The sequence below is a fragment of the Notechis scutatus genome, chromosome 1 (assembly GCF_049901735.1).
Source record: "Notechis scutatus isolate UNSWTSFEM ecotype Mainland chromosome 1, rNotScu1.2, whole genome shotgun sequence".
In the NCBI taxonomy this organism is placed as follows: domain Eukaryota; kingdom Metazoa; phylum Chordata; class Lepidosauria; order Squamata; family Elapidae; genus Notechis; species Notechis scutatus.
In genome coordinates, this window is record NC_142009.1 from 198,732,202 (window position 1) to 198,749,205 (window position 17,004).

The following is a 17,004-nucleotide window of genomic DNA, read 5'->3' on the forward strand; positions in this document are numbered from 1 at the left end:
AACCAGAAGAGACCGTTTGGTATAATGGGTAAGGTATCAGACTAGAAACCGGGAAACAATGAGTTTTAGTCCCACCTGATGCAGGAAGCGGGTGTGTCCTTGGGCCAAACCACTTCTGAAATTTTGCTATGAAAACTTCAGGGTCTCCGACAACATTGACTTGAAGGCATGCGTAAGCATACATGCATGAATATCACCAAGCAAGCAGCCCTTTCCATGACAGCTGATGTTCCAGCTACTTTTAAAAGACGTTCACTTCATGTCTCCAGTTATTTGCACCTCCATCACTGCTTGTTTTTCGTACAGATAACCCTCGTTTAGTGACTGCCTCTTTCAATGACTGTTCACAATGATGACAGTAATGAAAAAGTAACTTCCCAACCAATCCTCACGTTCAACAACCTTTGCAGATCTGTACAGCAAAGGAAAGCCGAGGTAAGATCCTAAGCACAGTTGCGGTTCCCTTAGTGACTGCTTTGCTTACAGACCGAGTTGTCAATCCCAATTATGGTCACTAAATAAAAACAACCTGCAGGGACTTCTATTCTTCTCAGTAATTATAAGGCAAATTCTTCCACATTGTGGGCAAGTGTAGGAAAACACCACTCATCTTTTCATCCAGTAAATACAAAACTCAAACATTAAAGTTTGATTATGCAAGGGGGTTGGACTAGAAGACCTCTGAAGTCCTTCCCAACTCTGTTATTCTGTATAATGGCCAATGAATAGACACACTCAAATGATGCCTCCTGCGTATAAAGAAGAAATAAAATGGTCCTGAGGTCCTAAGTTTATGGGAGGAAGGTGCTTCTTATAAAAGTACACCAAAGTCAATCCTCCTGGGCCAAAGGTTCAACAGGCACCTAATATTTTATAGGTTGGTTATTCTTTATAAAGTCTTTGTTCCAAGATCCTGAACAATGAAGAAGCTCCTTTCTAACAGGCTCCTAATTGGATTTCCAAAGATTACAAATCCTTCTTGACTTACAACTGAAATAGGGCCTGAAAATTCCTCATTAAGTGGTGCCGTCATTAATCGAGGCATTGTGCACCTGATTTTACCACCTCTTTGTCATTCATTAAGCGAATCACTCCCAGTTGTTAAGTGAAACGTCACATTGCCTTTAAAATCCAAAATAACCCATTCTTTCATTAAGCATAGTGGAGGAATTAACAATTGTCTTTACATTTTTTTTGAGGGGGAGGGATGTTCAACTACTGTCTTAATAACATCACAGAAGTGGAAGCTTCACTTTTTTGCAGCAACCTTCTCTTCCTCTTTAAAGCAGTATCCATGACACCATCATCACTACTTCATGGAACAAGATCCATATTAACTAAAGGCTTGCTATTAAGTTCACCCAAACCTCACACATATAAATTACATACTTCAATGCAATCTTTTCTCTGACCACCCCATGGCGCACTGGGAAATGCCAAGGGAGTTTAGATACAGATAATCAGAGTTGGAAGGGACCTTGTAAGTCATCTAGTCCAACCCCCCGTCCAAGCGGGAGACCATACACCATTTTTGACAAATGGCAGTCCAATCTCTTCTTGAAAGTCTCAAGTGATGGCGCTCCCACAACTTCCAAGGGCAAGCTGTTCCATTGGTTGATTGTTCTCACTGTCAGAAAGTTTCTCCTTGTTTCCAGGTTAAATCTCTCCTTCAGTTTCCATCCATTGTTCCTTGTCTGGCCTATAGGAGCTTTAGAAAATAGCTTGACCCCTTCCTCTCTGTGGCAGCCCCTCAAATATTGAAAGACCGCTATCATGTCTCCCCTGGTCCTTCTCTTCATTAGACTAGCCATGCCCAGTTCCTGTAACCGTTCTTCATGTTTTAGTCTCCAGTCCCCTGATCATCCTGGTTGCTCTTCTCTGTACTTTTTCTAGAGTCTCAACATCTTTTTTATAATGTGGTGACCAAAACTGGATGCAGTACTCTAGGTGTGGTCTTACTAAGGCTTTATAGAGTGGAATTAGTACTTCCCTTGATCTTGACTGTATCCCTCTGTTAATACAATTTAGGATTGCATTAGCTTTTTTGGCGGCGGCTGCACACTGCTGGCTCATATTTAGCTGGTTGTCCACTAAGACTCCAAGATCCCTCTCACAGTTACTGCTATTGAGCCTGGTTTCACCCAGTCTATATGTGTACTTTTGGTTTTTCTTGCCTAAGTGTAGGACTTTACTTTTCTCCATATTGAATTTGCAGGATAATGCTCAAATAACGTTGAGAATAATCCTGTATTTTTAAGGACAGCATGGGACCTGGAACACACCTTCCCTTTAGGTTTCCCTCTGTAAGAATCAGCATTTGATTCCCAAGCCAAAACACATCAACAAAATAAAGCAAAATCTGGACATTTCATCCAGATATCTCATAAATTTGCTGCCTTAAACTCGGAACACGCAAATGGATGAATCTAGCCAGTCAGCGAGCAAAGCCAATTTAATCTGTGGCTCCCCTGAGGTAAATGTAGATCACAGTCCTGCCCCCACCTCCAATTCAGCCATAATCCCTGATTCCTGGAGGTTAAAAAAAAGCATTGGAGTGAGGAAAATTCTGCAGTAGGATATAATGATCCAAAATGACAGGGACAATAATGACAATGAATTTCATGTCTCCCAGTCATGTGCTGGGAATGCTTGACTGGGCTGACTTATACAATTAAATTGTTACAGGTACAGTAGGAGATGCAGCTATCATCTGCAAGTGTTTGGGGACGGTGCCTCCAGCAACCAAAGTGCTATAAAATGCACAGCCAACCTTTTGTTACAAGCAAACTAGGCATCTACTGGTACGTTTATATGTGGAGCTGTGCCCTGCAACTGGGGAGGCAGGGATAAGGTAAGTAGCCAGTAAACACACACCAAACTTTTAAGGGGTACCACCACAGTCTCAGAAATTTAGGTGATAACCTTAAGAAAACACTTCAGATCTGGAGAAACAAGAAGCCTTACAGCAGGGATGTCCAACTCTGGCAACTTTTAAGACTTGTGGACTTCAACTCCCAAGATTCCCCAGTCAGCCATGCTGGGTGGGGAATTCTGGGAGTTGAAATCCGTAAGTCTTAAAGTTGTCAAGGTTAGATATCCTTTCCTTATAGTATCCTTACTACAGAGCCCATGTGCAGTATCAAGCCCCCATTTTATAACACTGTCCAAATTTGCCAGCAATGCATTGAATGGATGGGATAAATTTTTCAAAATTTTTAAACAAAAGAGCAATTAAACAATACGTGGATTGAAAGATAATCCCAAACCAAGGGGCTGAAAACTTTGCCTTTATCCACTTCAATGAAATCACCGCCTTGTGTATTGTGGTTTTCTAAAGCAGCATTTACAAATACAGCTCTTGAGAAGTTTACCCACTTTATTGCTTTGTGTCTGCACAATAAATAAAATCACTTGCAATTCATCAGAATGGTGAGGTCCTTGGTGCTCTCTGAAATTGGTGGTTTTCTTGGAAACATTTCATTACCAAGCTAGGTAACATCATCAGTGCAAACAGTTTGATAATGAAATGTCTGCAAGAAAAACACCAAGCTCAGAGATCATCAAGAACCCCACCGTTGAACCCTGAGCTACAAATATTCTCTTCTATTGATGATTCATCAGGACATTTCCTTCTATTCACATGAGATCATAGTATTAAAAACTCCTTTAATTAAAATTAATTGCTATGGAATGCAGTACCAAATCAGCTTCCTATAATCTTATTTTTACTGAAAGTGAGTTTTTTACTGCAAGTGAGTACAAGTTTTTTGTAGAGAAAGGGCGTTGGTACTTACCTGATACGCCCATTCTCTGTGAACTGTGAAGAGCATTCAGTGATGGTGAAGGTGCTTCAGTCTCTTCTAGGAAGGCTGGGCTTAAACTTGAGGAAACTCCTCCTCCTCCACGAGACTCCTCCTTAGTGTCCCCAGTTTTGTGAAGCCGAGGTATACCCTATATGCTTAAGCCTATGTAATAACCCTGGCCGGAACAGACCCCCTACCAGACGGAATAAAAGGGAGGGGCTGGATGCTCTTCACAGCTCACAGAGAACGGGCGTATCAGGTAAGTACCAAAGCCCTTTCTCCCATGAGCTGTTCAGAGCATCCAGTGATGGGACATACCAAAGCTTGGCACTGTCCTAAGGGAGGGACTCTGTCTGGGTTGCAGACCTAACTGTCTCTGAAATAACTTGCTGCAAAACTCGCCTACCAAATGAAGCCTCAGCAGAAGCAAATACGTCAATTTTATAATTTCTAATACATTGAGATGGAGAAGCCCAGGTTGCAGCTCGGCAAATCTCCTCTATTGTAGCTTGCTGTGGTGGCTGCACTCCTGGTGGAGTGAGCGGTAATGCCTTGGGGCACTGGAATTGAGTGAGAGCCGTACGACTTAGCGATGGTGGCCCTTAGCCATCTACCTATGGTAGAGGGTGAAACCTTGCGCCCCAGGGTGTTAGGCTGAAAGGACACGAAGAGGGCTTCTGTCTTTCTGGAGGGCGCCGTGCGCTCTATGTAGATGCGTAAGGCTCTTCTTACATCCAAGCGATGCCATTGGTGTTTGAGCCTGTGTGATGGATGTGAGCAAAAATTTGGGAGCACCAGCTCTTGAGCTCTATGGAATGCCAAATTAACTTTTGGAATGAAGGAGGGATCTGGTCTGAGAACCACTCTATCCAAATGGAAAATGTTGTCTCCTTGTTCTGTTTTGCTTTGTTATCTATTTGTCTATATTTTAATAACTTAAAGATTTGTAGAATTTAAGTCAATCAAGTCAATTTTTGAATAAAGTACTTGTAATATGAAATATGGAGACCATAACACCCCCCTCCAGACTCGGTACCTATATGAGGGCACAGAGGTCTGTAACTGATAATTAGATCAGTTTAGCTGCACTTATTGCCTGTGGAATCCAGCAGTTCAAGTCCTCTATCATCCAGTCGACTGGTGGTAGGGACCCCCCTTCCCAGGTCCCCAAGAAGGGAAACCTTGTTGGGTAACTTGCCTCACAGACAGTAACAATTACCCAGCGGCCTTTAAAATGGCGGCCGCCTCATGGCAGAATGAAAACGAAAGCAGCTATCACCGCCCGACCTGCTGAAAGCAAAACCGCTCTGCGGGAAGGCGCAGGGGCTAATTCCCTGCCCTGAGGAGTTCTGCGGGGAAAGCCTCGTAATAAAAAGGGAAAAAGGCTGCACTTTTAAATGGAAGCTTCAAACCTCGAAGGGACAGAGCATTTACTCAGCCGGCTGGGAGATCGGAGAAATAAGCCTCCTTGTTTAGAAGTTTAAGGCAGCGTGTCTCTGAAAGGAGAGGCTTTTAGCCTCAGGGCAGATTGGAAAGATAAGCCTCCCCGTTTATGAGGCTTTCTTTAGCCTCAAGAGGCTGGAACGTAAAAAAAAAAAAAAAATGAGCAAAAAGACTTTGAGAGGTTCCCAGGGGTGGTGGGCATAGTTGGTGACAGAAACTATGGTTTTACCTGACCTGAGAATAAATCAGCTAAATCGCCAGTGTTCTGTTCCGACCAGGAAAACAATAACACAACCTGTCTGAAGAAAGGCTGAGCTAAAACTGGGGACGCTAAGGAGGAGTCTCGTGGAGGAGGAGGAGTGTCCTCAAGTTTAAGCCCAGCCTTCCTAGAAGGGACTGAAGCACCTTCCCATCACTGGATGCTCTGAACAGCTCATGGGAGAATTTTCAGTTTGTAGGAATTATTCAGAAATAATTTTGAGTTTCAGGACTGCCTTTAACTATCCTTAATAGTTTCCTCACTTTGCTCCTTGACCCCCCCATGGATTTCTACTGATATAAGAGGTTGTCATAATTCTATTGTGATGTACATGCTGGGTTTCACCTGTGAGAAACCTTTACAATAGCAGCTTGTGACACTGTTTTTATTTCAAAACGGGGAAAAAACGTTTTAAATAAGTGTATGAAGTTTTACAACTGCCTAAATTTAAAACTGGGCTGGAGCTCAATCAAACACCTCAAGTCTCTCAAAATTATAAATTAATCAAAAATGAATTATAAACCTGTAATTTCTCATAATTCAGCACACATTGAAAAAGGAGCCATAGGAGTCTAAGAGAAATTGGGTTCCTATCCAGCTGTTGACAGCTTAATGAATGTTCTACATTTTTCTCATTGATTTCTTTATGCTTCACCCTTCCTCTTCATACATTAAAATAAAATCTCGCAAAGTTTACAGTAGGAAAAAATCCTTTTTGAAACAAAGTCACTTTATACTTCCACAGACCTTAATTGGCTTTCTCCAATTCTAAATACTGTCAACACAAAGTGCTTACATGTATCCCTAAACCTGTGTTATCTCTATCGGATGTTTTTTATTCTTACTTAATTAACAAATGTAGGAGGCAGGACCCCCCTCAAGATAACTTCTCTGCAATACAATTTATGAATGCCTGTTTGATAGGACTTACACTAAGAAATTTCAAATCAGATAATACTTCTGTTTACATAGCAATCTGTTTGATGAGGTCCTACAAGGGGGTTAGGAAGCCCTTTGGTGTACATTTGAAAAATAATCAAATAAATGTGTGCATCCAATCAATCATGGCTGATCACAAAAACAGGCATCAGGGTTAATAATTGGACAGAAACCACCAGAAATTCTAGGGCTACAAACTAAAATGGAAGGTAGAAAGAAACAGAAAAAGGTAGTCCAAAAAACCTAAATAATCTTGCAAAACAACATCAACCCCTACATGGACATCACTGAGAAGTTACCAGAATTCAGACTTGTATTGATGGAGATTTTATTTAAGTCATAATGGAAAAAAGATCTGTCAATCTTTAAACGTACCTACACTTCAAGGAAAACCTTTAAAACTTCACTACATTTACTACATGTAAAACGTTTACCACATTTAACATCAAGAAAAATGAGCCTGAATTTAAGGCAATGTCCAACTTCCCCTTGTCTCTCCCTCAAAGAAGATCAGACTGAGAAGAAAGTTTTCTGCCTACTTAAATCACCAAACGCTCTTTGATAATGCTAAATTTAAAACAGAGTTCCCCAACTGCCTTTGTGTACCGGTTGGGGAGGGGTAGAAGAGGGAATGGTTCTGCATGAGCAACAAACAAGCACATGTCTGTACACAGCTCCATTTGCCTGCCGCTCACACAAATGGAGCACGCATGCATGTGCTCACCTGCTGCTTGTGCAAGGGAGAATGTGCATGTGTGCTCATCTGATGCTTTGAGGGCCCCGGCTTTGAACAGCTTGTGGCCCAGTAGTGGGCTATGCCCTGGGGGTTGGGGACCCCTGGTTTAAAACAAAAAGAATCACTAAGGGGAAAAAAGCTGTACAGGGTCCTATATGGTACCTTTAAAAAAATGCCTTCCCCAGTTTTAATAAAGGGAAAGTTGGTTACAAGAAATCTTAGTCTAGCTTTTCCATTGTGCCCCTTTTTTATTTGTCTTGAGATGCATAAGGGAAAATGACAGATCATTGCTCGGATAGCAGCCACATTTCTCCCCGAAAATGTTGTCTTTTTTTTTTTTTTTTTGCTATTCAAGAGTATCCAAATACTAACAAAGGCTAAATGAAGCTGACATGTACCCTTAAGAAACAAAGTTGTAAGTTGTAGCTTCAAAGGAAACCTTGAATAAATAGGACACATTGTGTACAGCTAGGCTAACATCCAACATATGCTTAGTTTTCCTGATGCTGCGACAGAGCACGAATAGCCCCTGGTAAAGTTTGTGATTTGCACTGGCTGGTATAGCCAACATTTATAATGTCCCCCCACTTTTTTTTTTTTTTGCCTGTATAAACTTAAAATGGAATTAAGAAAGCTTGGAGCAACAATATGTGGTAGAAAATGAACACTCTGATATATCACTGCTTGGACAAATTGCTATGAAATTAGAAGAAATGAAAGAATGAAAATCTAAACCTAGTTTCATAAGAACTTTTCCCCCCTTTGTTTAAAGCAGGGAGGGAGGGAGAAATAGAATACATTTATGAACTTGGTTGTACCAGTGCAAAGGTACAGATATGGTACCAATGAAGAAGTATATTTGTAGCTTAAGGATTGAAATGAGGGGTCTTTAGTGTTCTCTGAAGCTTGCTTGTTTTCTTGTGGACATTTCATTACCCAAACAAGGTAATATCTGTGCTACCTGTGCTAGTAAGGAGTGGGGCAGTGGTGGGATTCAAAAAATTTTTACTACCAGTTCTGTGGGCATGGCTTGGTGGGCATGGCAGGGGAAGGATACTGTAAAATCTCCAGTCAGAGGTGGGATTTTCCGGTTCTCCAAACTATTCAAAATTTCTGCTACCGGTTCTCCAGAACTGGTCAGAACCACCTCTGGAGTGGATTTTGCTCTCAGTTTATATTCTAGAGCAAGGGTCTTCAAACTTGGCAAGTTTAAGACTTGTGGACTTCAACTTCCAGAATTCCTGAGCTAACATGACTGGAGGAGGAATTCTGAGAGTTGAAGTCCACAAGTCTTAAAGCTGTCAAGTTTGAAGACCACTGTTCTCTTGCCCTGTCAGTGTTGGTGGGGGCAGTCTTAGAAATTCTTTGGTTGGACTGTTTGCTGTTGGCTTCTTTGGCAGTTTCTTGATTGGGGTATTGTTTACTTGACTGTTGGGCTGATGTTAACCCTGGAATAAATCTATGATGATCTGGATGTTCATTGCTGGTGGAGAGGTGCGTAGGTCTTTTTGTTCCTTTTTGGGCTTGGTGATTGTCTCTTTTGCATAATCTATAGATGTTGTTAATGTCTATGTGTCTATTGATGGCTGATTTGTCAGAGGGCCATGCTTCTAGAAATTCCCTGACATTTTTGGACTTGGCTTGGTCTAGGCTAGTCATATTTTTCCAATTGAAGCTATGGGTGAGTCTGTCTATGCTGTGAAAACAGCTGTACATCAGCACTTCTGTTTGCAACCAGCTGGATGCTGCCAAGGCACCAAGTCTAGATTCTTCAAAGAGATCAAAGAAGTACGCAGGAATAAAATGGCATTTCATCATTATATACAAATTGAAAGCACCATCTTCATGCTCAGAGATCAGAAAATACATAACACTGGGCCAAAACCACCTTCTGTCAATAAGATTTATATTATGTGCAAACTTACATCAAAAATGGTGGTCTTGTCAACTCATAAGGCTTTACTTATTTGCTCTTAAACCATTCTAAAACTGCACAGCTTTCCTGCAGAAGGAAGGAAGGAAGAACTGCGTATCATCCATTTACTGAGTACCTTTTAGCCAAAATCACTGGAAGTTTTTTTCTCAATGATTTTCACAAACATTAAAACGTACTTGGAAAAGTTACCTTGTATTGTAATTTAATGGCCCTGAGAATCCCACATCTTTCCTTCCAAAAATGAATGGAGCTGTTTTGAACCTCATAATTCCCAATTCTGGTCTAAAGATGAAGTTCATTACCACTTAAAGGTCCAAGAAAACTAACTTTCCATCTCTTCCAAACCCCAATTGGATATATCAACCAGAGTGAACAAGACTTGTTTTTGTCCCAAAGGCCATGTTGGAATGCACCTAAATCTAATTGAAAAACAAGATTTCTCAGGATCCAATCAATGGGTAACTTAGAGGTGGAAGGTTATCTAAAGATGAATTTATTGAAATGTGAAGTTCTGTCTTTTGCTTTCTGGATAAGATTTTATGTTACTTTTCTAAAAAAAAGATAGGGGCAATTTTTTTTTTGTTAGTGGGTCTGCATAGCAAGTAGTCCTATATTTTAAGCTTGAGCATTTTCAGTTTGTCAGAACTGATCTAAGGCTTCCACTGGATGTGACTTATGCGATGAATGGTATGTGCCATTAAGCAGAAATTAAGAATATGGCATCAAAAAGAATATCCTTCAAGAATTATACTAATAGTTGGCCTCCAGGAGTAACTGGAAAAGGAAGTGAAATGGGGCAGGAAGCATTTTTGCAATAATAAACTGCTTGCCTGATTCGGCTTTGTTCAATTGCCTGCCATATTCAGCTGTGCTAGACTAATATATATTTTCCACTTCATGAATCCAGGATCACTTCTATTTACCCTGTTACTGGACGTGGCATAGAGCTTTTTGAAAACGGGAATGTAATTAAAAAAAAAAAAAGGACTACTAGCTAAGATTCTTTCTGCTGGAAATGCCAAGGACTGAACTTGGGACCTTTGGAGTGAGTTACGTTTCTTTCCCCAATATTGGTGGCTATATTACTTTACCAAGAAAGTAATACCTCCGTCTTTTAAGCAGCCTGAGAAAACTTTTCTGAAGCTCTGAAGTTTAAGTAATAGAACACCAAATCTTTAATTTTTTGCTCTTCCCTAGCCCTCTCTGCTTGCAAATCAGTTAAATTTATCAGCACTGGGCCTTTAGCTATTTGATTAAAAATGAATCTCAAAATAGACTTTTAGTTCCTCATTATGGCAAACTTTCACATTCTTAGGAAAAGCCTAAAAAGAAGAATATCAGACTATTTCTGGCGTCAGACTTCATACATTTTTCTTGAGAAACGAGATGCAAGGCAGAGCACAAGGTGAAAAACACATTAATGGTACTTCTTCAACAGTGAATTAAAATTCTGTGTACTAGTCTTTGAGCCAGCAGAAAGAACACCGGCTTAACATGTGACGGCTCCACCAGAAATCCTTATCCTGCCAAAGGCACATTGTCAATTATCCAGAACATGTTAAAGATAAGGTTCTGAATATCCCCTCTCAGCTTTGCTTCACTCTTACAAATTTACCTTTTCCTTGGCTTGGGATAGAATTGGGAGAGGCGGCATGATTTACTAGGTGGCTAGCCCTCCCTGTCAGCTGAAAGGTTTCTTTTGGATGCACATTTTGCATTATTTCAGAAAAATGTATGGCTCTTCCCACTTTCCTGACAGACCTGGGCTTTTATGCCCCTGAGCCACATCTGGTCCCTTGGCTGTCTCTGTCTGGCCCGCATGGATTGCTTTTATTTTGAAGGCGACTATTTTTTTTTCAACTTATATATGGGTATATGTCAAGGCCCGTGGGAGGGATGCTTAGATCTGGCCCACGAGACCACCCTAGAAATAACTAAGGATCGGCCAGTAGTGCCTCTGCCAGTGAAAATGGAGCTCCCTGTTAGAACACTGTAAGAGGCCCCTGTTGGCGAATCTGACACAAGTGATGTTGAGCTGGTCACATCCCCCCCGGCCCTCCAAGATCAAACACAACCCTGATGCGGCTCTCAATGAAATCGAGTTTGACACCTCTGGTATATGTACATGCTTAAGACATCTTCACGGCTCTGTTGGTTCAGCCCTCCATAAGAGTCCCAGTTTCCCATGTGACCTCTTGGGAAAATTAATTGCCCAGCCCTGTTCTAGGGGACCTGACTGATTCACTAGCAGAATGTAGGTAAAGCACAACAGACTGTATCTATGTGAAAAGACAACTGAAGGCAAGCTTTACATGTGGCTTCAGGATTGGCAAAGCTGCTACAGACTATTTTATGATGTAGTAGGTTCTCATGCTCACTGAATACCACTGCAATCTACCAGAAGTTTAATTCACAGTTCAGAAATTATATTTAGGATCACTCAATTCAAGTAAATTAGCATGTTGATCAGTCTACAGTACTCAGAACTCATACAGTACATACAGTACTCAGTACTCATACAGTACATACTCATGACTACTGATAAGTATAAAGTTTTTTTTCTGAATTAATTTTTATTTTTTGTTTGTTTGGGTCTGTCTCTTTTCTCATTTTTAAAAGCCTTTAAGTTTAAATATTGTAGGCATACAATTTTAAGTAAAAGAAAGAAACAAAAAAGGACAAATTTAAATTCCATTTTCTTTTGTCTGCAATAAAATCCTTCTTTAGCCTTTTCACAGCAAAACCGATTCATTTGGATCCCATAATTAGTAGACACCACTCTAAAGCTTCTTCAAAATGAATGGCAGAGAAACACTAGAGGGTAGCAAAAGGAATCTGGATGGATACCGAAGTTCAGGTATCCTACTTAAAAATCTATGTAGCTATTTGTTCACAAAAGATGCTCTGAAAGTGCAAATCTGGTTTACTGGCTATGGCTGGAGGGTAGCTAGAAAAAAAACATTTTAAAAAGTTCTGCATGTTAAGACACCCTTATCTCAACAGGAAAAAATAAACCTATAAATCATCTTATAAAAAGGAACAGAAAACTGTATCCATTTAACATAAAGACAAAAAAAAATCACAGTTAAGGCTGGCCTTTAGGCAGGGAGCAATAAAAAATGTCACTAAATGGGCATCCTGCTGTGTAACTAGTTGCATTCCACTATCTCAAAACTGAGTTTCTTGGTAATTTTCAGAGACAGTACGGTTCAGTAGGCTGACTTCTCTGTTGCTTTATGAAAATGTATGCAGACTTACCTCTATGTTTTGTGCAAACTGCCCTAAACTGAAGAAGGGATGTTCTGGAAGGTACAATTCAGATTAGAACAAAAACTACTCTCTTCAACCACTCCTTCTCAAGACTTATTGGGCAAAGAAATAAATTTACAATCACCCACAAAACTGCAGTCCTAAAAAACTACGATACATAGCAAGCACATATTCAACAGAACATTCAGATCCTATCCGTAATTGTTGTATTATGGTTACAAAGACGCTTTGAGCTAGCTTTTTCTGATATATACAAATATTCATAATACTATAAACATAGGTTTGTGGATTCACTACACTGATCAATTTTGCAGAGAACATCCAACATTTCCATTGTCATCTTCCTGCTTTAAAGTGGTTAAAGGTCCTTTTTAGTCATTTTGGCCTGAGCTGCTTCCCCATTATCCCCAACCTAAGTTTGCACAAGCTATACATTTAATTTTCCTCATTTCCCCTTCACACAAAGTAAATGGAGTAACCTGCTAGGATATTTTATCCCCACCCAACTCATGTATTTATCCATATGTATCTATGCTTACCTGCAAAAAGTTTTTCAAAGGTAGAATTTAAAAAAATGTCTAATTTAAAAAATAGATAAAAGACAGCTCTGCATGCAGCAGCACATTTTGAATGAAATAGCAATACGCATACAGAAGCAAATGAAAAATCAACTTTCATTTGGGAAAATCCAAGGGAAGAAGGAAATGGTTTTTGTATCACAAAAACCGCCAGTAGGTGGAGCATTCTACTGGCAGACTAAAAGAGACATCTGGAAACCTCAGTGAATAATGGAACTAAACACAGATTTTACACAAAGTAAGTTCTTTGGCACGCTCCCATGTATGATAATGCCTCATCTATCCACCAGCCACAGAGAAGTTAATGCAGAAGACAATATACAGGAGGAAAGAACAGATCTACCTGACTCAAAGACATGAACTTCCTCCCAGAACTAGCTCTGGCATGTTTTCAGTAATTTTCACTCAAAGGGGTGCAGAGAGGTACTGAAAGCAAAAAGGGACAAGACTAATCTAGTAGTTGTATCCTTTTTCAGTGTGAAGGAAGAGACTTGAGATGGGTGTGCTCCATTTGCTATGGGAAGTAGGAACAACAATGAATCTTCTTTGCCATGGTGTTCTGTTGGTTGGAGAAAAGAAAGGACTGGAGCTAAGATAGCAATAGCAATAGCACTTATATATACGGCTTCATGGTGCTTTACAGCCCCCTCTGTGTGGTTTATATAGTAAGCATATTGCTGCCAACAATCTGAGTCCTCATTTTACCAACCTCGGAAGGATGGAAGACTGAGTCAACCCTGAGCCGGTCAGGATCAAACTCCTGGCTGTGGGCAGCGTTAGCCTGCAACACTGTATTCTAGCCACTGCGCCATCATAGCTTAATGAACGTTAATTGCAACTAACACAACTTTTTCTAACTGATTAGCTAAACAGTGCAGCAGGTGAAAAAAGCAGTTGGTACTAAGAGACTCCTGCTGGGGTGTGGGGTGTATGCAAAAGTATACAAAGAGAGAAATGTAGGAATCCAAGAGCCACACAGTACCTCTGCAATATAGCTACAGTAATAGAATGGGCTCAGATTCACCACTGGGATCAAACCTTCTGCTTTTAACACTGGCAAGAAAGGAGAGGACATACCATCATAGTAGACTATGGCGCCCACGAGTTTGTCCTTCTGCAACATAGGAAAGAGTTCCAAAGCTCTGGATTTGCTAAGCACATAGCTGCTTTTCAGACATTGGGATCCTGCTACTAGGTCATACAGCTTAATTCCCACCCAGTAATAAGGCAGTTGCCACCACCTAAAAAAAGAAAAGATGACAAATAAACACGTAAGCATGTAAAACAACCCCCCCCCCTTTTTTTTTTTGCAATGGGCGTTCTTTTAAAACAAATCCAAAACTTCAAACAGAATTTAGAAGTCAGAATAGATCTGGATATGTGTGGGAAAGCTGTTCTAAAGATCACAGGGGATTTCTGTAAGCCAATGTTCCAATTAAAAGAGGCCACCCAAGAAGAAGTGAGATATAACTATTCCAATTACTATTTTATTCAATTTGATAGATGTTTTTAAAATTCATTTTGTTATTTATTGAAGTTATCCCGAGTTTCTGGGAAGAGAAGCAGATGATATACAAACACACCCAAATATAGATGCATATTTATTTGCAAGGGCTGAAACTGTAATTTATAAAACAGAAAGGCTCCAAATTTGTTAGCATGCAATCAATTCAGTAAAAAGAAGTGGACACTGGGATCAAGGTTCATATTATCACTTGGCTATGAAGCTTTACTGTGCAGCTGGATTCAAACATCAAATACTGGGAGTGGGGAAGAAGGACCATTCAGATAACACATCTTCTAATGCCATTTTAACAAAAAATGAGGGATTTATTCCCATAATATCTAAATGAACTGCCTTAACCTAGTGTCTTGGTTTATGTAACATATTAAGATAATGTTTGGATTCCTACAGTACTGAGTCACAAGCTATTCCATTCCATTTTAGCCTAGCCTATCATTTTACATGAATCCAGCCAGAGAAATGAGCAAACAGATTCATAGGCTTACATGGAAAACTGAGGATTCATTGCAGCTCATATTGTTTTCTGATGTTCTTATTTTTAAATATATTAATGATTGGGGGCAACTATCCAAGCATACAGAGAACGATCAGTACTCAATGAAAAAAAAATCTTTAAATATAAAATCATTTCTTTCCACCAAAATGATATTTATTGCCATGTGAATTACACAGCAGCTTAAAAGTCTACAATTACCTGGCTGGACTATGTATCCAATATCCTATGGTCAGGATATAAAAATAATCATCTTGACACTCAAACCTGTTTTCACTCCCCTCCCCATACAGACACAGCGAGAGGTCTTTGTACTAGAACACGAAAATGTTAAACAATATTTGAGATTTCAAACTAACAGATTTGGAGACAGATCTACTGACATCAATGGGTCTTAAAAGTAAACATGGCTAACTGTTTGGAAAATATGTTCAACTTCAAGCTGGCTAATAAATTTTATTCTTGGTTATTATAGTCACCCAGAATTTTATCAACAAGCACCTATTCAAGATTATTGCAGGGGAAATATAGTCACTATTCTACTAGCAAAAGGGGGAAAAATACAGATAACAGGACAATAACGTGTAGCATATAATTTCATTTGCATTATTCAGGAAGCTTGCTTAACAAGCTATGAGGTCCATCGGGTGTTTTGTCAATTCTATTTATGTGAATTTGGAATTAGTAGGAACCTGAGGGTAACTTTCCCTATGTCATTCTCTTCAAAACATCGTTGATTAGAGTAACTTCACTGGACTGTTGAGCCACAGAGTGAGAAAAGTAGTCACTCTCCATTTTACTTTGACAAGGTGTATTTAAACAATTACTACATCACACAGGCTAGTCTTTAACATTCTTCAGCTATGGAATTCCTTTAAATGCCTTAAATTTCACAAGCACTTAAAAGAGATTTCATCCCTTAAAGCTGCTGAACTTTCATATTGGACCTGGCCTCGCCAATTTTCGGAATAAAGTGTTGGATAACATAAAGCCAGCTGCAGCTCTTAAGGCAATAGAAATTGTGCATGCTTGGGCAAAAAAGAGCAATGACTGATGATTTGCATACTAATGTTTCTAATGTTTAGTTAACAGGTTTCTAACAATAGTACATAAACAAGCAGCTGATAGGCATTTGAAGCTTCTTACATAATAAGAACTCTTATTTAAATGACTTGGATGATGTTTCAAAATTCCCTTTCTTGTAAGGCATCTGAACTGATGGAGACCAAAGCAAACTTGAATACTTTTACTCTGAGATATGGCAAGTACAATGTGCCAGAATTATACTTGTAAGATATGTTCTGGAAGTGCTGTAGCATCACCATGTTTTTCTTGGATACATAACACCACATTATCCAAGCAGGATATGTTTATTTAGGTTTTATGACTTCTCTCTCCAATCCTTGATGTTTCTCCCTGTTTAGTGTATTCTTTGTGAGTCATTGTGGTGGGATGTGTGAAACTAAGTCTCAAAACGTCATTCACTTTAGAAAGTCACGTAGAGACCCTGGGTAATCATCTCAGACTAAGGTCCTTCCCCCAGAACCACTTTAAAGATCAACATAAGATAAGTTACCACACACTTAAATATTCTCTTCCAGTAACATCCCCTCAGATGCATCCTTCTGTAAATCCTAAACAGCATATATTTCTGCATTTACTTATATTTTTATGTTTTATTGAATTTTTTTTTGATTGTCCAGAGTAATTGAGAATCAGGCATAATTCAAATTTAATAAATTATTATTATTATCCAGGAACATTAATTGAATACTCTTTTTTCACATCTCATTGACTAATTTAAGGTAAAGCATTGGTCTGTAACTCTAAACAGAGTAAGAAAGCTACTTATGTATTTTTCTTTCTCAAGGCATTTGAGAAGTCAAAAAAATTAACAGCATGCATACATTTGCATCTTATTTTCTCCCTTTTTATTCTACAGAGATGCAGACATGATTCCAACATTTAGAAAGTAGATACCATTATAAATAAATAAATGCACATAAACACTGATGAACATAC

At 39.5% G+C, this 17,004-nt stretch overlaps 1 protein-coding gene across 7 annotated transcripts in view; it reads right to left on the reverse strand.

Moving 5' to 3' along the window:
* The window catches only part of GPD2 (glycerol-3-phosphate dehydrogenase 2), a 116,130-nt gene that overhangs the window by 42,378 nt on the left and 56,748 nt on the right, over positions 1–17,004 (reverse strand). For all 7 annotated transcript variants that reach the window (XR_015746536.1, XM_087949956.1, XM_087949953.1 and 4 more), the window contains exon 6: positions 14,042–14,205. Coding sequence is in view for 6 of the 7 variants with exons in the window: in XM_087949956.1 (XP_087806082.1) it covers positions 14,042–14,205 (164 nt within the window). In the remaining variant the exon portion in view is untranslated. The remainder of the gene's footprint in view (positions 1–14,041; positions 14,206–17,004) is intronic.